This window comes from Tachypleus tridentatus, chromosome 10, assembly GCF_004210375.1.
Source record: "Tachypleus tridentatus isolate NWPU-2018 chromosome 10, ASM421037v1, whole genome shotgun sequence".
In the NCBI taxonomy this organism is placed as follows: Eukaryota; Metazoa; Arthropoda; class Merostomata; order Xiphosura; family Limulidae; genus Tachypleus; species Tachypleus tridentatus.
In genome coordinates this window covers 62800771-62821740 of record NC_134834.1, presented here as the reverse complement: position 1 = coordinate 62821740, position 20970 = coordinate 62800771, and the positions used below count along the sequence as shown (strand labels likewise).

The following is a 20970-nucleotide window of genomic DNA, read 5'->3' as shown; positions in this document are numbered from 1 at the left end:
TAACTCCATATGTTTATTAACTGAGAAAAAATTGCCTGAACAACTGTAGCAAATACATAGATCGAATAATAATATGTGTTTGTTAAAATATCCTCGCAAATATGCACACAATATCTATCTACTCTATCTCTCCTTAATTAAGGATATAAAGTGTGGAATGTTCTTTTGCAATAAGGGGCATAAAACAGACACCCTCGGATTTATAGTCACGTGCATAACTTGATCAATGATTTTATCTACGGTTTACTTAAGTTACAAGAAAAACAGATGTGGAAGTTTTAATATCAAGCCTTATATTTTACTTTTACAACTTTGTTTTCCGAGCTTTAACTTGAACATATTAGCAGTGATAGTATACATATTTTAAAATATGTATTAAAAATAAATGGATTTGATATCTGAGCTACAGTGACCACTGAAAGAGAACTATATCAAAACTGTTGATTACCCAACTTACATAATGATTAAAAGCATCCAATGTGTTAAATTAATTAACTCATGTGCACCTCACCATCATTACTTTGTGCTTAATTTCTAGTACCTCTCAACCATTCCTTTATCTCATTACGTATCCCCACAGCAATCGTTTTATAGCGTAGGTAATGTTTTTGTCTTGAAAAGAAAAAAAAAACCTGTAAAAAATAGAATAATGTTCCAGGCCGGGTGATGATTGCCTAGTAGCTAACGTGTCGTGCTAGGATTCAGTACATGTTGTTTTTGAGTGTATTAGAGCAGACAGCTCGATGTAGCTTTGCTCTGAAACAACAAATCTGATACGTTACACACTTTCAGCTGCGTGAACGTTACGAAAGAGACAAGCAGCCTGTTTATTCGGTCCAATGAGCTGGACAAAGCCTTGTGTTGGTGGGTGCTGGTGTCTGAACCATTTAGATTTCTGACCTAGTTGAGTGGATTATATACTAATAAAGGGTCGTTTAAGATAAAAATAACATTAAGAGGCTTATAATTCAATCAAACTTAAATTATGAATAGAAAAAAGGTCTATAAGGAAATTATTAAATTGTTTTAAATAATTTACAATGTGTCACATTTATATATATATTTTTATTAAAGTGAATCATATAAATAAAGGATAAACCTTTTATATAATGAATGTTAAGTCGTTTAATTTACGTGTATCTCTGAAAAAGATAAACCCGCGTACATGCAAGCATAATAAACTAGTGGTATTCATGACAAGTAAGTTTCTTTTAAATATTACCAAAAAATAGAAGTTGGTAAATTAATATAAATATATATTATATAATATTATATTTATAGACTATAATATTCTCGTGAGGAATTAACTTTTATTTGAGAAAGAAACAACAACCTAAGATTCGAAAGAATTATATCAGTTTAACAGTCATATGTTTGTAGATATTTAGGTTACACCCTCTGAGAACAACAACAAAAACATGATAAAGCGTACAAGTTGATTTTTTTTCCATACCAAAATTCAACAAAGCGCAAATCGATAAATTATTTGGTCTTTAACCCTTATGAATCAAAGTTGTTTTATTTTATAATATTTTGCAACTTTTTGATAACGCTTGAAAAATACGCTTGCGTTAAATCAGTTTTTTTCTTTAACACCAGTTTTTCACGCGTAAATTAAGAGCTAATTTGGACAGAAGTGATTTGGTATGTTACTTATAATTACAAAATATTTGAAGTAAACAATGATGCGTAAAGAGTGAACTTCAGCGAACCTTCCAATAAAGATATTTAGGACAATGCTGCTTTTGTTTTCTGTGTGACATTTTTCAAGCCACACAGAAATCGATAAAGTGGTTAACTCTGAACATTAGTGACGAAACAGACTGTTGTGGTATCTGTAGTTTTACTTTACTTTTCTGAAGGAAGGAATGATTTGCTAAGCTTCATTATGTGCATCAGAGTAAGAAGGTTATGATAAGCGACGTTGGAGCTTGTTAGTCACCTTTCAAATGGCTTCTTTCGTCAGCCCTCGCGTTCTGGTACTCTTCTAGTTCTTCTGTAGTCGCATCCTCAGTGCTCTTTCCATACCCGTAGAAGGTGTTTTCATTGTATATCCTGCTCTTGATGCGAAACGTACCGTGAAGCTTGTCCCACAAGGTCAAGTTGAATCCAAAATTACAATGGAAAAACCTACAACCGTTTCGTAAACGAAGTAATACGTGTTTGATAAATAACTCAATATAGAATACGTTTAATTTTTAACATGATACTTATGATATTCGAGGCTGAATTTGTTTCCATATAAAAATTTGTATGCTATTGAAACTCAAACGAATTATTTGTATATTTAGAAATACTCAAATGCCTATGGGGTAAACATCGTTAACGATAAATAGTTTAAAACCTAATACTTAGAAGGTAAGTTAAAAAAACTATGCTTATTTCACTAAGAACGTGTAATGCTTAACAAAACAATCTCTCAAACTAACAAACTAAGAAGTGAAAAAATTGTATGTTTTTTACAGCTATCTAAGTCTAATTATCAATTAATTTAGTATCGAGCAACAAAATATTAATTACTTAATTATAAGAGTTAGCTGATCGTATAGACTACTAACCATGACAGCAAATGATATCTGATCGTTATCACATTACTATAAATGCCTAATATCTGAATTTATTGAAACTTTAATAACTCATACTCTTCCTAAATAAAACCTTAGGACTAACTCAATTATACTTCTCTGTATACATATATATAGATTTAATTTCAGTGTTTACTTAGAATACAGCAAACACTGTGTGTGTTTAAACATGATAAAAAGGCGGGAGTGTCTAACTTTGATCGCATGTGCGAGAGGGAAAAAAAAAACCCTAAGTCAATCTAACATATTTGTTAATAATATTGTATGTACTCTACCCAGAAAATGTAAGAGAGAGTGTAAGTGTACCTTCTGCCTTATAAGTTAGGCACCTATGTAACAAGGTGAACTTATTTCATTTTCTAGAGACAATGATAACTGAAGACATAAGTAGAACAATATCACAGGAAAGAGTGACAAGTTTATAGGAGTTATTTTATACAAAGATATAATTCTGTGAGCCACATCATTTTTCACTGATATTACTGAAGCTCAGAGTGTCTCACTTAATTTGAAATAATAAAAATTGCCTGAATTCCTCGAAATAAATATAGTTTCTTTTCAGACTGTTCTGAAAAAGCAAGACCGTGTATGTTATAAACTGTTTTTGAAATGTTTCCTATTCTATACATTGTAAAGTAATCTCGAAAGGTTTGACACTGTGTATAAAGTAGAATACTTCTGAAGTGTCTGCGATTGTGGACACTCTGAGCTGCCGATGATAATACATACCCTGTATAGCTGATTTACATGAAACCGAACAGTGTGCATTGTAGACTATTCGTCAAGAAACTGAAACTAAGCGTACAGCACGTAGGTTGTTCCTGGAGAAACTGTACTTGTTAATATAATAAACTTTCCCTGTAAACATTGAGACTGTTATTGTGGGATACTTCTCAAGACATCGTGTAAATTATATGCTTTTCAAAAATCTGAAAATGTACACTGAAGTATTTTCTTCAAGAAGCTGAGACTGTCCATAAAAATGAGACTATGTGTACCTGAAACCAGTCCTCTGTAAACTCAGGCTGTATACTTTATAAACTGTTCCTCAATAAACAGAAGTAAGGTATACAACAGTTTGTTTCTGCAGAATCCTACATTGTATACACTGCAGACTGCTTCTAAAGAATCTAACATTGTCTTTATTGTATACTGTTCCTAAAGAATCTGACATTATGTTTACTGTATACTGCTCCTGCAGAATCCTACGTCGCATAAACTGTAAACTGGTCCTAAAGAATCTAACATTATGTTTACCGTAAACTGTTCCTAAAGAATCTAAGATTGTGTTTATTGTATACTGCTCCTAAATAATTTGACATTGTGTTTATTGTATAATGTTCCTAAAGAATCCTACATTGTATCTGCTGTAGACTGCTCCTAAAAATCTAACACTGTGTTTTCTGTAAACTGCCCCTAAAGACTCTGACATTGTGTTTACTGTATACTGCTCCTAAAGACTGACATTGTGTTTACAGTATATTGCTCCTAAAAAATCTAACATTGTGTTAACTCTACTCTGCTCCTAACGAATTTAGCAATCTGTTTACTGTAGACTGTTCTAAAGAATTTGACACTGTGTTCACTTTTCCTCAGTAAACTATGATTGTACATTTTATAACTGCTCTTTAAGAAACTGAAAGTATGTTTTTATAGATTACTCCTCAATAAAAATCTGTGCTTCATGCATACACATGCTTTCGAACATTTTACAATAAAGAATTATAGCGTTATAAATCGTAATTCTAGATTTTTATGTTACTTTATCATCGAAATATTTAATAAAATATGTTTTTCCTTGATGAATGTAGATAATTGTAAAGTGTAGATATTACACATAATTCATATTTAAACCTATTAGTTTGGTCTAAATTAACGAATTTAACTTTCGGTTAAACTTACTGATGATGGTCGTCGTGAAACATGCTGTTAGGTTGCCATGGCCATATGGCTTCCAATTTGATTCCTGAATGATCCATAATACCGTAGTAGAAGATATAGGAGAGGACGCTGATGTATACAGCTGAATAGATATAGATACATTTATAACTTAACGCTATTTAAACATAAGCTAACATTCTGAAACAGTTTGTTCATTTGCCAAACCCAACAAAAGAGTAAAGCTAAATAAAGTTCATTTTTGGCATGTTTAGTCTATATTTCAAAGTTTAACTTTTCACAAGTTTTGTGGACGTGACATATGGAAAGTAATTTATTGATTTGAAAATGTCTATTAATATAACCTTGTTTGTTTGTTTTTTCTTTTAACAAGTTCTTAGCTTAAACCCTGTAGTTAGTATAATTATTCGTGGATATTCGTTGATACAGAACAATGTATAAATAGTTTCCATAGTTTGACAAATTCGGTCAGTAGTTTATATCAGCAAGAGAATATAATTATTATCTTCTAAAGAAAATCGTGTTAAGACATTTGATCGAAAGCTTGGTATTCGCTATCTTTCTTATAAGATTGAGATAGCAGTAGAATAGTAATGGTACAGCTTTTTATCATAAAAATAACGTACTGAAAGGAAAATAATTATCCACATTTAGCAATGTACTTACACCAGTGAATAGGAACAAAGAACATGGGAAGAGCCAATAAAGTTTGATAGTTGATAAATTCAAACGGGTGAATAGCTGAAGCGGAGAAGGCGGTAGGCTGTTTGTATCGATGGTGCCATTTGTGGAAGTGCTTGTAGAGGTATGGAAGGTGATACATACGATGGAAATAGTATGCTGCCATATCCTATAACACAGAAAAAATTACAAATTTTTGAAAGAAAAAAATGAATACTGATATGGAACTTGATATATATATATATATATATATTTTTCATTTTCTAACAACTTTCATTCTAAGACATTTATCAATATAATCACAGCGAAGAAAACTTATTCTTAAACTTTTAAACGCAATTTGACATTTAGCACAACATAATACTTTCCCGACACCGATATAAAACATTAAACTGAGTGCAGCTAGTATTTATGATATCAGATACTTCAATTGTTGAAATGCAATAACTGGGTTTAATTTGTTACATATCAACAGCATCTTGTTCTCTTTAATTTAACTTGCAATTCGATAACTGCATTTGAAATGTAATGTTAAAATTTATACCCTTTATTTTGAGAATGCTGCACGCACAAAGAGTGTAAATTAAATGAAAAGTAAAAATTACGTAATAAATGTGTCGCTCAATGAATTACAACACACTATAACTTTATGCTGGTATGCTACAGATTTCCAGCTCTTAAAGAACAGTGTTTGAACGTATACTGCTTAACTGAATATAAAAAGATTGTTTATTTTTTTAATTTCGCGCAAACCTACAGGAGGACCATCTGCGTTAGCCGTCCCTAATTTTGCAGTGTAAGACTAGAGGAAAGGCAACTAGTCAACACCACCCACCGCCAACTCTTGGGCTACTCTTTTACTCAACAAATAGTGGGATTGACCGTAACATTATAACGTCTCCGCGGCTGAAAAGGCGAGTATGTTTGGTACGACGGGGACGCGAGCCCGCAACCCTCAGATTACGAGTCGCATGCCTTAACCCATATGGCCATGCCGGGCCTTCTCACGGATGATTTATCCACCTCCGCGTTTGCGCTACTTATACAAAACCAATACAAGTCTATTCCTGTAGACAGCACCAATATGTACTAGTACTTTTCGTTAAGTTTTTTTTTTCACGTCTCGCACTCACTCCTGGAATAAAAAAGAAATTAAGGAAACTATGAACTTTAATATAATAATATTCATAATTGGAGATATGATTTTGGAAAATCTTACAACATATCCAACCAGAACTTGTACTGAATGATTAATACACTTTATTGTAAATGTATTAAAATGCACAAATTGAATATTTTTTATCAATTTTTGAACCAACAAACTGGATGTGAAATTCTATAAAAAAAGTGTTGGATATAATACTGAGAATATAACGACTTCTCTACATGAAACAGGTTTTTATTTAACAGATATATTAAAATAACATTATCTAACACTTACCATATAGATAAAAAGAAGGGGAGCAGATAAGAAATAGTAGAGCCAGCCATACTGAGTGAAATCAAAGTAAAGTGCACTGTATCCCCCGTTCATGATATAGCATGCTATAACCCCAGAAATAGTTGCACCTAACAAAATACAATAAAATATGTTCCTAAAAAATGTTTAATTTTTGGTTTTTGGTACGTTCAACTTGTATTAAAGATGATGATTAATTTCAAATAAATTAATAATGAGTCTATCGAAAGATCTATCTATTTTATCTGTTAAAAGGAAAATAGTAAGTATATATGTTCGTGAGGCAAAATGTAATTTAATAAATGTCCTTGGCCACAAAAAGCAATAAGATGAAACTACAACACTAATAACTTTACAACACGTAGCACAGGATGAAGTGGATTGTGGCAACTAGTAAGAATAATGACATGTTAGAGAAGAGCACTATAGATATTAGAAATTACTTGTAAAGCTTAAACAGAATTCTATTCTGGCACAAAAAAATATTGTCATACTTCTTTTAAGTTATTGATGTCGCATGTCAAATCAGAGACGTGTGTACATTTCATTTTAGGTTTACAGGTTTCCATTGCTTTGGCAGCTTTCGGCGTTTTAAGTTGTTGCATCTCTTTAATAAGAGAATATATTTGTTTGTAGTTGAGCGTAGAGCTACATAAATGGTTATCTGTGCTCTGCCAACCGCGTTTATCAAAACTTGGTTTCTAACGTTGTAAGTCCGCAAGTAGACCTCTCTGCCACTGGGGGGAGGGATAGGGGTTATATTAGATAATTTGTTCAAGTCAATAAACAGAAAAGGTTTGATTCTATATACCTATTGGGAAGAGTCCTAAAGCTCTAATGTAAATCCTTCTTATTTTTCCAGATACTTACGAGGGCTGTTCAAAAAATACGCGGACTGACGTCATAAAACAAAATGTACTTTATTTAGAAGTTACAGGTCTGGGACCCCTTCAAAGTACTTTCCTCCCCAACGCACACACTTATCCCAACGGTGTTTCCACTTGTTGAAACAGTCCTGGTACGCTTCTTTTGTAATGTCCTCCAGCTCCTTTGTCGCATTTGCCTTAATCTCAAATCGTCTCAAATCTTCTTCCTATCAAGGGTCTTTTGAGTTTGGGGAAAAAGGAAAAAATCGCAAGGAGCAAGGTCAGGTAAGTAGGGGGGGTGGGGAAGAACAGTGATCGAGTGTTTGGGCAAAAACTCACGAGTTCTGAGGGCTGAATTTCGCAGCAACGCGGTGCATCTTCAATTTTTCGGTCAAAATCTCGTAACAAGATCCAACTGATATCCCACACTCTTCAGCAAGCTCCCTGACAGTCAGACGTCGATTTGCCCGCACCAGGGTGTTGATTTTGTCGACGTGTGGGTCGTCAGTTGACGTGGAAGGACGTCCAGGACGCTCATCATCTTCAATGGACTGTCGACCATCCTTTAAACGTTCATGCCACTTGAAACATGCCGTACGCTTCATAGCAACATCACCGTAAGCCGTGTTAAGCATAGCAAAAGTTTCAGTCGCAGATTTTCCACGTTTAACACAAAATTTCACAGCAAGTCGTTGCTCCTTCAGGTCATTCATTCTGAAATCCGCCAAACGAAAAAATCGCACTTCACTTAAAACCGCGTAGCTAATACACAAATAAAGATATCTGCAATCGGGAAATGGCGTCATAATCAGCTGATCTGTGCGAACCTAGCGACACCAAGCGAATTCCTCTGGAACCAACTGAAGCCGCGCAATTCAAACAGCCCGCGTATTTTTTAACAGACCTCGTATAATGTTTTTGGTTCATTTTTTTACCTTTTTCTATAATTTCTTTATAAAGAGTATAATTCATTACTTTATTGGGTCTTTTTCGACAAAATGATATATTTCCAAGTAACCAATTCCGAAAAAGTAGTTGAAACGATAATCTTTATCATAATTATGGGTCTCAGAACTCCATCCCTTCCTTCCTAGTCATGTTCATATGGTGACAGTCTGTTTTGGATGGGTGTCAGTGCTGAACCCCATATGTGTGTTTGGTAAAGAGCATTTCTAATATATAGTCAGAGACTGTCTGTTGATGTCAATAAGACATTCATTCTTCTGAGTTGGGGAAAATGAGAAGATATCTGAATTCGTCTGCTGTTTCACTGGCCTTGAGGGAGGACTATAAAAACTCAGATGAAATTTTCACAAGACTTCCTCATATTCTCTGTATGTTCAAATTAAGAAAATTCGTCTAAGGACTGATATTGTATACCAGTACAATCCACGCTTTTCTCTTAACAATAACTATTATGGCACGTATTGAATCACATCTTGTTAATACATGTAAACGAGGTAGGGCCTTATAAGCATACTGACTAATAGCTTCTTTCATTTCACTCAATGAAACTCTTCACACCTCAGATCAGACAACTATTAGATACACAATACACCCACGTTTGTATTAGAGGCTGAAATAATAAGCACGAAAAATGCAATTAGAAAATTTTTCATAGCCTTACTTGGACATGTTTTAGGGATTTTATAGAATGAAAGTAAACAATTACATATTTGTTGCCCCAATCATAGTGGCTTCAGTATGGTGGTTCATTCCATATTCATCTTCGGTTTGGAGACAGATTCCCCCTAGAGTCGCGTTCCACAGTAATATCAGCTCATGGAAATAGCAGTTGATGAGCTGTCTACAATACCAAATACGTGCAGATGTTCTAAGACTTTTGTGTAATAGTTTTACATTACTAAACTTTTTATGCACTATGAGTTTAACGAGACATAATTACGGCTGGAAACAACTTTTAAACGGTTAACTCAGTTGTCATTTTCTAGACAAATGACCTTGCAAAAATACATATAAACTTATGATGATAAAAATCTGGTTCTGGTATCCGTGATGGGCACAGCACAAATAGCCCATTCTGTAGCTTTGTGCGACACAATAAATAAAGTAAGCATTAAACTTGTGGATAAAACGTGTAATGAATAATTCTGAAAAAAAGTTGGTCTAGGCAACACTTGTTTCTGTTGTTTTTGTACAGTACAGTCATAAATTACGTTTTCCGTGATTGCTATCAAATGTTAGAACTACATTATATATTGTTTCGTACTTATCAAATTTAAGTTTCTGAAACCCAATTGTGTGATTTTAAATACCACTAACGTTTTTTAGCTTATGTCAGAAATTCATTTAGTACAAATATATAAAATCAATAACGCTTGACTGCACCGTGCTTACAACTTTAATTTCATATCGAAACTCTAGTTTTCTATAAACTAATTTGAATATGAGAAAGCAAGTATTACCCACCAATTCCCATACAAATACTTCCAAGTATAATCTCATGTTTTTCATCTTTCCAAGTCAGGAATTTTTTTGGCTGACATTTCCATTTCTCAGGACAGTCTCTTTGCCGAATGTAGAAGTACCTATAACATTCATACACAGTGTTATATTAGCTGGTTGCTTTTAAAATACGGAGTACAGTGTAAAACACACAACTGTATATTCATTTTTATTAAAAGGAAAAATATAACACGCAATTACTAAAACAGTTTGTTTCACTGTTTTGACTCATTATCTGGGGTGATTCAATCAATATGTTTCAGTTTAATAAGGCTTAATCAATATGTTTCAGTTTAATGAGGCTTAATCAATATATTTCAGTTTAATAAGGCTTACTCAATATTCATTGTTAAGCTAAATTCTACTAAATGTAAATTTTACATTTGTTTTTATTAAATATAGGTAGTGAGAAGCATTTTACTAAATAATCTCGGTTAACTTTATTTACTTGTATCCACGGGTAAGGTTTCGTTTCAGTTTTTCCCCCAGCGGACACAACAAATAGCCCGCTGTGGCTTTGCTATATGAAAACATACACATACAAACACTCGTTTTAGTCTATACTATTTTATCTAAGGCCACTGATAAATCAATTTCATGGCGAAATTAAAACGTTGCACTTCGTAACCAGTACGATATAATAACTCCATTAAGTTATATTACAACAATCTTATTTACCAAAATATCAAAGTCAAATTATATTTGAAATATAGAGAAATATTTTAAATTTCTACATAGAATAACTTTTGTTTTTTATATATCTTATGAAATCGGTGTTTCTTTCCTTTTTAGCCACGAGCAAATTTGTAATAAACTAATACCAAAAATGTCTGTTTACACTAGATATATATTAACGTTTTTTGGAAATGGATTCAAACAGTTCATTCTTGCTCCCTTATTTCAAATTGAATATAATACTAGCCAGGATACATTGAAACGCTTACCATTGTAGAAATCCACAAAGAACAAAATAAAACCCATAAGAAATGAGAGCTGAGAAAAGTACATAGAAGTGGACACTCTGAAGCCGATAATTAGCCAATGAGAATCCTTCCCTTTCTGGAATTGACGAATCATCTTCTTCTTTTACAGAAGAATTACTTCCGAATTGTTTGATGAAATATACAAGAATCAACAGCCAATCTCCTACAAAGCAATGAAAATTGTGAAAATGGTTATAAAAACAGTAAAATATTATCCAGTTATTTATAAATCGGCAAGTAAAAGTAGCTGTAGTGATGCAAAGTACTGGATTATTTATAGATCTTTGAGTGTGGGATACAAAACATTGTATCCAACAAAAGGGTGTTTTAGGTGCAACTGTACCGGCTGTTTTATATGGACCACTTGAAGTATACATCAACCACACAAGCACAGATCATATAGTTGATTGTAGTTATTGACAAATTACTATAATTCATATCATATAGTGCAAGCGTACTGAAGGCTATATTTAAATAGCAAGGTATTTTAGATGCCAGCGTAGTAAGAAGTGTATCCATACATTAGGACTTTATTTGTGACGGTGTAATTTAAACAATATTGAGATGTAACGACCTTTCATAAGCATGTAGATTAAAGACTGTATTCAATCATATTGAACTTATAGGTGCATGTGCTGAAGTCATATCTAGATATTAAAGTAATATGTAAATACTACATCCCGATAAGGAAATCATAAGTGCAGGTGTACTGAAGACTGTATCTAAACGCAATAATCTTTTAGGTACAGTAGCACGGAAAATTTTATCAAGAAATAAAGTTGTTATAGGTGCAGATGTACTGAAAAGCTTATCTAGACATAAAGTTGCTACAGGCGTATGTGAGCTGAAAACATTATCACGATATAAGGATATGATAGGGGTAAGTATACATAGCATATTTTATAGTAAAGCTGTCTAATAAGTACAGTTCTAAATGTATTTTTAAAGGTCATATGTAATACTAATATACTGCAGGAGAAATTTAAGTATTGTATATATTACTTTATACACACTTTTCTTATATTTGTACTTTTTAACTTTCTCATTATGAAAACTCGACACTTTCTTGTACAAAAAAACATTGTAATACAATGAAACTAATCAATTAACTTTTCCTTATTTTTCACAGATACTAAACATATGCTGTTCACTACACATTATTGAAACACGCTCCTAATTTTAATATATATAAAATTATGTGTTCAAGCTCGTTTAAACGGATTTGCGAAAACAGGATAAAACAATCATGTTCCAAGTATTCAGCCCATCTTACTTTTAGGATTAAGTTAACATTAAAATTTACTACAATACACGAATAAAAATTTTACGAATAACATCGACATTCTTACATATTTGATGATCTAGTTTCTGTTGTTTTTTTGAAAGTAATGTTTCGCAATTCTTTCAAAACATTGTAAACATTGTAGGTGGGATTTGTTTGTTCGTTTCTGAATTTCGCGCAACCTGTTAAACTCTATGTTATTAATCACAATGGGTAACATTGGAAATAACAGTAAATAAATATTGTTTGTTTGAATTTCGCGCAAACTACACGAGGGATATCTGCGCTAGCCGTCCCTAATTTAGCATTGTAAGACTAGAGGGAAGGCAACTAGACATCACCACGAAACTCTTGGGCTCCTCTTTTACCAATGATTAATGGGATTGGTAGTTACACTATAACGCCCCCACGATTGAAAGGGAAAGCATGATTGGTATGACAGGGATTCGAGCCTATAGATTACAAGTTGAATGCCTTAACCACCTGGCCTCTTACAATAAGACTAACAGATTTAGAATTACTTGATGTTAAAAACAAGCAGGGTAGCATAGTGGTGGTTGGTTTGTTTTTGTGTATAAAAAGTGTGTTATTAGAAATATATGGAGTGTTATTCTCTAGTTCATGTAATCAGTCCTTAACGGAAAGCTCAAACACGTTACAGCTTGGAAAACTAATTTAACAAGGGCAAAAATTCTATTCGTGTTTAAGATAACGTCATTCTGCAGCTACATATAAGCGTAACAGTAAGGGCTTGCGATCAATGAAGAATATTTCTAAAAAAATATTATATTTGGCAGTAGGTATTATGGGATATTTCCATTCACTTAACGTACACGAAGCTGAAAGAATAGTCATATCTTGAAAACTGTAGTTTCAATTTGTCCTGTAAAATTGATGGAGTTTTTCAACATGGGGTAATTATTTCGAAAAATATACACTAAAATAATCAAAATTTAAACTTGGTGTTAAAGAACCGAGATCCAAGAAGTGAAAAATATAGCAACAGTAGTAATCTCTAAGTTATAGATATACTAAATTTCTAACTTACGGTTCTTTGTTAAGTGTAATTTATTAAGATCTTTATCATGGTTCTTCTACTAGTTTTACTAAAATTCTGGATTCAGTTCTCCTGGCGTACAAAGCTCAAATAGTTAATTGTGTATCTTTTTAGCACTAAAACAGAAACGAACCTATTTCCTATGATATTTTGATCGAAAAGAATATAAAACTTGATAACTGGAGTGCGGGATAACCAGTGATCCTATTATTTTAAGGACCATCATGATATTAGTTAACTTGACTTCTCTGTAATGGATTATACTCTAACTACTATAAAATATTAATAAATATACTTTTTTAGGTAAAATCTTTGCGTAGACAGTACAGTTTATTATAATGAAGAATACGATATTAGCATGTTACACTGATAAAATTTTCAAGACATTCTTGTGTAACTTAACTGGAAAAAGTAAAATAATTAACGAGAATTACAAAAGCACAGGCAGTATTGTTAATCTAAGGCATCATTCTCATATTATAGAGTAGTGAAACTATAATAAATGCTCAACAAACCTAGGCATTTTTCCCTCGAATCGAAGGTCCCGTATACTGGTTTCAATGTAAACTACAAATACCCCAAACCAATAAAAGATAAAGATGAAGTAATAGAAAGTTTTATTAAGGGAACCCTCTCATGGCAGCGAGCTTTTACTGAAAGTGTAAAGTGTGCGCAACTCATGTTAGTAGAGACATTAAGCCTGTAACAGTCATATTTATTGGGGTTTACACTATATAGCCATAGTCTATTTTAGTTATCCAAGGTAAACCTCTTGTTGAAAGAAAATGAAATAAGAAAATTTATTTTCAAAGTAAAGGAAGTGTATATATTTATATTATTTTTTCTGAAGGAATGATGCTCTTTGCGATTCAGCTGTAAGCTTAAGGGGTTATAATACTATCATTTGGAGTTAGATCTTTGCGGATTGCCCTTTGCGCTTAAATAATAAACAATTTATAAAATAAGCAAAGTAACATTATTAGTATAAGTACTACTTATTGAAAACGAATTAATTAATACTGTTAATAATAAGTAATATTAACACTTTGGAGAAAATAGTATTTAAAACGTTATATATTATAGAACTCACCTCGCATGGTTGTGCCAGCCAAAAATATTAATACTGTTGCTACCAAGACCCCTACTGAGTTGGGCAGCACTGACCAGATCTTTTCAAGTAGTTTGTAAAAGTAAGCTTGAAAACAATGATATTTTTCTTCTTCCATTGTCGATTGTTTTTGATAAGCATCTTTTTCCGCTTCTTTTGTTGTCATTTTAATATTAAGTAGTTAGAAAGCGGTCAATAACACACCAGTAAAGAAGACAAATGTCAAAGTAAACAAATTATGTTACACCTGAAATAGGAACTTATAATTTTAGCTTCTCAACTAGCAGAAACTAGATTTCACTCTCCTTCCAGTTGACGAGCGAGATAAATGTTAATAAATTTAATAATATCGCGTAATAAATAGAAGCTTGCAGATTAAATATGACTAGTTTAAGGACAGGCTCATTTTATCATACATTGATATGCTCAGTACATACTATTAGTGGAGAATATTTCTTATTATCAAAGGATGGCTAAATCAAGTGATATTGATCATGAGAGACACGATTATCGAACGAATCAGGCAACGGCTTGTATTTTGTATCATCCTCAGGTATCACTGGAATCGACCAGGTTTGTTGAGATAAAACTCCGTGTGATGGCGCCATCGGTTTCTGTTTTGTTTGTACCCTATCGGTGCATGTGCACCTGTAAAACGTACAAGTAAATGCGTACTCTCTCTATGTATATACGTAATCAAAGGTTCATGATTTCTTTACATATTACAAAGGCTACTTTAAAGAATCATTGTTCGTGATAGGAGTAATTAGTCTGTATAGAAATAATAGTCATTTGGCTTGTTCCTCTTTTTAAAGATGATTCTTTATAGTTTCATAATTTTAACATCTGAGATTCTAATAAAATGTTGCGGTGTAGCCACTAGCCTGGCATGGCCAAGTGGTTAAAGCACCCGACACCTAATTTGAAGGTCGCGGGTTCGAATCGCCGTCACACCAAACATATTCGCCCTTTCAGCTGTGGGAACGTTATAATGTGACGATCAATCTCACTATTCGTTGGTAAAAGAGTACCCCAAGAGATGGCGGTAGGTGGTGCTGAGTAAATGCCTTCCCTCTAGTTTTAGACTGATAAATTAGGGACGGCTAGCTCAAATCGCCCTGGTGTAACTTTGCGCGAAATTCAAAACAAACCGAACTGTAGCTAGTACAATGGTTCACACCTGTTATTTACTACGTTTTACTTATTAATGCTACTTAAAGATATATTTTGATGTTAACGCTTTTTATTCAGAGTTTGAAAATTTTATCTTTAAAGTAATTTTGGATATTATGATCTTCCTGAGTAACGAGAACTTCGCAGCTATCTGAAATAAAGTCAGTGGAATTAATTTGTTTGTGAAATAACCATTCAACACTAGTCTTTATTCGTTTATACGTTGTTATGTGTACAAATAATACCTTAGTAGACGACATATTTCTCAGTTTTGTTTCATCAACTGGATGAAAATATATATGTCCATAGAAACACAAACCAGACACTTTGAAAAAGTAATGAAAACTAGTTTTGTTAATTTGTTATATTAAGAAACCATAAACCAATTGGAAGAACTTTTGGGAGAAATGAAGTTAAAATCATATTTTTATGAGGGTGAACCCAAGTTAAAAAGAAATAGGCAAGGTTTGGGTTTTGTTTACGAGATGCGATCCAAGACAGGGGATAACGTGTGGAGAAAGTTGAGACTCTTCAATATCGAATATCGACTCATCGAAATGTGAATCATTCTTGGGGGGAGGGGTCAGTTAACTGTACCAGAAAGGAACTTCACTCTTAATGAAATGACATTTTGATGACTTTTTAAGAGGTGTGAACCAATGTTTATAGAGGCGTAACAATTGCATCTTTCCGACAAGATACAGATCCATCTTACATAGGAGGATCTCCTATTTGGGCTGCAAACCAAGCTTAGGAGACGACGACTTTTGGATACTATTTCCGAAATATTGATAAGATGTGCACACTGTCTAGCCCCCAATATTTCATTATAATCTGAATCTCTTTTAAACGAAATATATATAAATATATTTTCGAGCAAATTAAACACATTAACTAAATTTCGTGTTCATTTTAAACATTTGCTCGAGACGAATATTACCTCCAACCCTCGAGCGGCAAAACAAAAACTAACAACTTTGACTACAAACCAACGAAATTTCTAAAACATAACGTTCAGTTAACGTGCAATACCTTCGTATTCCAGCTCTAAGATTTACATCCGTTATCTACAGTTAACGTGCAATAAAGTACGAGGTCACCATATTTAAACTTTTAACATAAATAACAATCCAATGGACAAGGTAAATGAGTACATTTTTCACACTTGTTAAAAATTAAAAATAAAATTTGTGTAAATTATCCTTTATGGAAAACAAAATAAAACACAAAACCACACATACCTCGTGATAACAATTTCCTTCCGATAACTATAAATGTATTTGTTCCATCATAAGCTGTAATATTTTATTTTTTTCTGTACTGTTTTATGTTTTCTCCATAACGTACATTTCTGTAAATATCAAAGTAAAATGTTTAAATTTCTTGTTATTCTTTTTTTCTTCCTCTTTTTTATCACACGACAACTAAAAATTAAACAATGTATTAACCAAATTCACTGAGGTGGGACAGTTTCAAACGGAGTGTCTACTTTTCAAGTATTATTAATTACCCCTTGAACTTAACTTTATTACAGATATTTGATACTCCTATAAAAAGCATAAATACAGGTTAAAATAGAGCAAACAACAAATACTACAGTTGGAACCTCATTATATTTGGAACTTCATTATAGATAGAATATTTCCATGTCTATTAAAACACTGTTCACATACCAAGTAAAGAGAAAGAAATTTCAGAAAAAGAAATAAATGTAAAAATTGCTAATATAAATCATTCACAAAAAATGTTACGAAGATAATAGGGATAAATGTATATCATTATTACGTAATAGCACAGGCATATAGCATAGTAGAATGTTTAAAGCCAAAAATAGTAAAAATTAAACTCAACTGTGATTGAATAGTTTCATATGCATTGTTATATTATAATTCTTGCTTGTGCTACCATAGAGAGATGATGTAAATGCCATCCCTACTATCTTGTTTGCATTCTTTGTGAAGGATTGGTATTAGTCATCTACACATTTACTTAATTTTTTAAAAAAAATTAATATACTTGTAGAATAAGGCTTAATTTCAAGGTTGTGAAATAATGGAGGTTCAATATTTCAAGAAACACTTCTTATAAATGAACGTTTTGTTATTTAAATTGTGAAGTCAATTTTGACCATTTTGTGTCAGGTGTTTGACACGTTTCATTATAAAAAGGGTATTTGTTTTTGTTCTAAGCAACATGTGCATTGATGCCATCCATGGAACATTAACCTGAGACAATGACTTGGAAATAAATCCTTTTATTTCTGAATAAAAAAGTGGTTACATATATAAAGTAGAAGAACATTAGAATAATAAACTGAATAAACGTAACGGATATTATACTATATATCTATATTAACTACACTGTTAGTCGACAAACGGTCTTACAAAAAGTGTTTACAATTTTCGTTTCAGGCATGGTTCACCAGACGTGAAGCTTCCCTTAGTCCACTAAGCCTTGCTCCGTGAGTTGTAGAAAAATAACTTGGGTGAGTAGCTTCACCTGCAAACAACAATCTTAGACTGGTAACAGATGGTAAAGGAGTAGCTAGAATATCCATGTCACCTGGAAGATTGTGTGGAGTTAAGTAGCTGTAGGAGCCACCGAAAAGATGATCGGAACACCACTTTGAACGGAGAATTCTTACAGGAATTGGAATACTTGGGTCATTGAGAAATCGGCGTAAGCACAAAGTACAGGTTTCTTTAATCTCCTCATCAGTTACTTTCTCCATGTACTCACTGTGAGGACCAGCGATCCAACCGAGAAGAACTTTGGGATTATTAAGAACTTCCTCAAATCCATTTACTGAAGCTATCCACTGTTTGGGATCTATTTTCATCTTCTCCCATTCTGCCTTGTCCCAAGCTAGATACAAATATTTTATGGTTCCTGCTTTCCAAAAGGGTTGTTCGAATTCAAGGAAAATTTTACCAACTCGACCAAAGCCTGTTCTTTCGATTACTTCAAGGTATTTACGAGGTAAGGAAGGGTTAAACATGGAAGTACATCTCTTTTTCAGAACACCCAATGGCACAGTCAAGATAACATGATCTGCTTCAAACACTTTATCGTTCAGACAAAAAACTTTACATTTTGGACCAACCCAATCTATTTGAAAAACTTCATGATTAAGTTTCAAAACACCCTCAGGCAGAGAATTAACTATTACATCTAGGAGAGATTTGTATCCAAAAGGAAGTTTGACGTTTCTCCCAGGGAAAACTTTATAATCCCTTACGCTCCTTAAAGAAATGCTTTCTAAAGAATCCCCCTCGAAAAATTCTATATAATTTTTGAAATAAACAAACATTGAACGTACAAGAGTGCGTTCGTCAGAGTTAACTGTTCGCACGATATCTTCTTCGCGCTGACTAATAAATTCTTTAATACTTGTATCACCAGAAAAACTTTCCAAACAAACCATTTCCTCCTCTAAATTCTTGAAAATATTGTACATTTTTTTACTCATTTCCTTTTGAACCTTAAATCCAAATGAAGTCAGAAAATGACCGTTGTCTTCCTCAGTATAGATAATGTCCCCAGGGAAAAGACCATGCTGAATGGCTAAATTAAAGACCGGATTTCCAGGACTTCCGCCATGAATCCAGTTAGCACCAAGTTCAACTATTGAGTTTTGTCCTCCAAAGTAAACGGTATGAATTCTCCCTCCATATCTAAAATGTAACGTATACTATACACACAAACAATAATATATATATATGTGATATATATAATAAATAAAATGTATTTATATTTAAAAATGAAATTATATCACATATAAAATAATCAGTCAACATTACATGGTTGGTTAATACTGTGAAAAACTGCACAAAATGTTCACTTTCTAACAATAACTTTACTGTACCTGTGTGGTGTGTCACGCATTTAACGAGTTGGATAATGTTTAGAATAACTCGATAGTAATAATATCTTAATACTTATAATATTATCATTATTGCAATCTTTACTGATTACTCGCCTTTTACAAACAGTTTTCAAACATAACTGTCGTTAATTATCATTATTAATTTTTTTTACACACGCATGCATCATGAACAATTAATTAAATATATCTTTCAGGATTTTTTTCAAACCCAAAACATTCGTGTGAGAACAGTGAAGAAGAAAATTTGTGGCTATTTTTATGTTGATTAAATAAAGTTATTTAGAAATGACGACAGTAATTTGATAACGTTTGAGAGCAGGTTGAATTTTAAAAAAAGTTGTTTAGTTATTCTAATGGTATCATTTTGCCTCACCATCTAACTGCTTTTAGAAGGTTATTTATATTAACTGATTAAAGTGCAGTATTTGAAATAACTGACAAAAATATTCGACATATCCTTAGATTAAGTATTTGTGCTATGACATAAAATAAATGCTGCAAAATTATTCAAATCACAATGATTGTCTCATTTATCATCAGAGAAACTTACTAGTGAATATTAAATTACCAAGAATATAGTCCCACCTATTGGCAGCCTCCAAAACTACTATGTTAGTCATTCCATTTTGGGTCAAGTATTCAGCAGCAGAAAGTCCAGCCATGCCAGCTCCGATAATGACGACACTTGTTTGTATGTTCATTGTAGCAGTTAAAGTAAACTAGAAAGTAAAAGTTATATATATATATATATATTTCCATATTAACGGCTTGTTCACTTTTTTTCTTAAAAATTAACCAATTTGAGAAAAAAATTAGAAAATACCATGCGGAGTAAGTACCGAAAGCAGCTTACCTCCAACAGGACCACTTTTTTACTAGTATGAGCGTAATTTTTTAATAAGTTTGCTTCCTGGTTATGACACTACCCCAGATAATAGAGGGAGCTATGGAGAGCAACAGGTTTCGTCTTTTTTTGTGTTCTCAGACAAATTAAAAATACTCGCAGCAGCAGATTATTATTCTCTTGTTAATAGAAGTATTAGTTTTATCTCCTATAAAGTGTAAAATAGTTAACTGAGTTAGGATTTGATTCTTATATGTTGTTTCTAAGTTTCAAATAAAACTAAGCGTAAAGTTATACAATTTAGTTTAATTGTTGATCGATATACTAGGATCATGTTTTGAGATAATAGTACTGGATGTTGATATTAAAATTTGTGGGAAATTGGAAATAAAAAGTAGTACAGTTCAATGTGGTTAAACGTAGCTCAGTGATATCGGGATGACATTTAGAGGGTGTGAAAGGAGTCAGGATTAGGTGTCAGAATAGAGGACCTATTTGTGACTTAAAAAAATAAAATACATTACGTATTCAGGGATTGGTTATTTCAGTATTAATCACAGATAGTTTTGATGCACTGTTAGAAAGCAAAACAGCAGATTAGAGGCAGAAATTTGAAATCAAGAGAAGAGTTTAAAAGGCTTAGATAAAGGGTGTTTTGATGGAGGACAATTTCAGCATTCA

The 20970-nt window shown here is 32.7% G+C and overlaps 1 protein-coding gene and 1 pseudogene across 2 annotated transcripts in view; both read right to left on the bottom strand.

Annotated features, from left to right (window-relative positions):
- Positions 1-1047: 1047 nt before the first annotated feature.
- LOC143229433 (methylsterol monooxygenase 1-like) lies at positions 1048-14900 on the bottom strand. The gene is made up of 7 exons (XM_076461763.1): positions 14369-14900; positions 10901-11102; positions 9921-10039; positions 6607-6734; positions 5151-5334; positions 4488-4608; positions 1048-2130 (listed from the first exon to the last, which is right to left on the bottom strand). The coding sequence occupies exons 1-7, from the start codon at positions 14550-14552 to the stop codon at positions 1935-1937; spliced, it is 1134 nt and encodes a 377-aa protein (XP_076317878.1). The 5' UTR covers positions 14553-14900; the 3' UTR covers positions 1048-1934.
- A 2898-nt stretch (positions 14901-17798) lies between these two features.
- Positions 17799-20970, bottom strand: part of LOC143228360 (uncharacterized) — a 30044-nt pseudogene continuing 26872 nt past the window's right edge. The window contains exons 5-7 of the transcript XR_013015321.1: positions 20299-20367; positions 20031-20164; positions 17799-19233 (exon numbers count right to left, since the gene is read on the bottom strand). The product of XR_013015321.1 is annotated as an uncharacterized LOC143228360 (transcript). The remainder of the gene's footprint in view (positions 19234-20030; positions 20165-20298; positions 20368-20970) is intronic.

Coding starts and splice junctions, on each gene's coding strand:
- LOC143229433 (XM_076461763.1), bottom strand. CDS start 14,552: ATGACAACAAAAGAAGCGGAAAAAGATGCTTATCAAAAACAATCGACA. Junction 10,040..10,900: donor CTTTGTGGATTTCTACAATG/GTAAGCGTTTCA, acceptor TGAATGTTATAG/GTACTTCTACATTCGGCAAA. Junction 4,609..5,150: donor CTTTGTTCCTATTCACTGGT/GTAAGTACATTG, acceptor ATATCTATTCAG/CTGTATACATCAGCGTCCTC.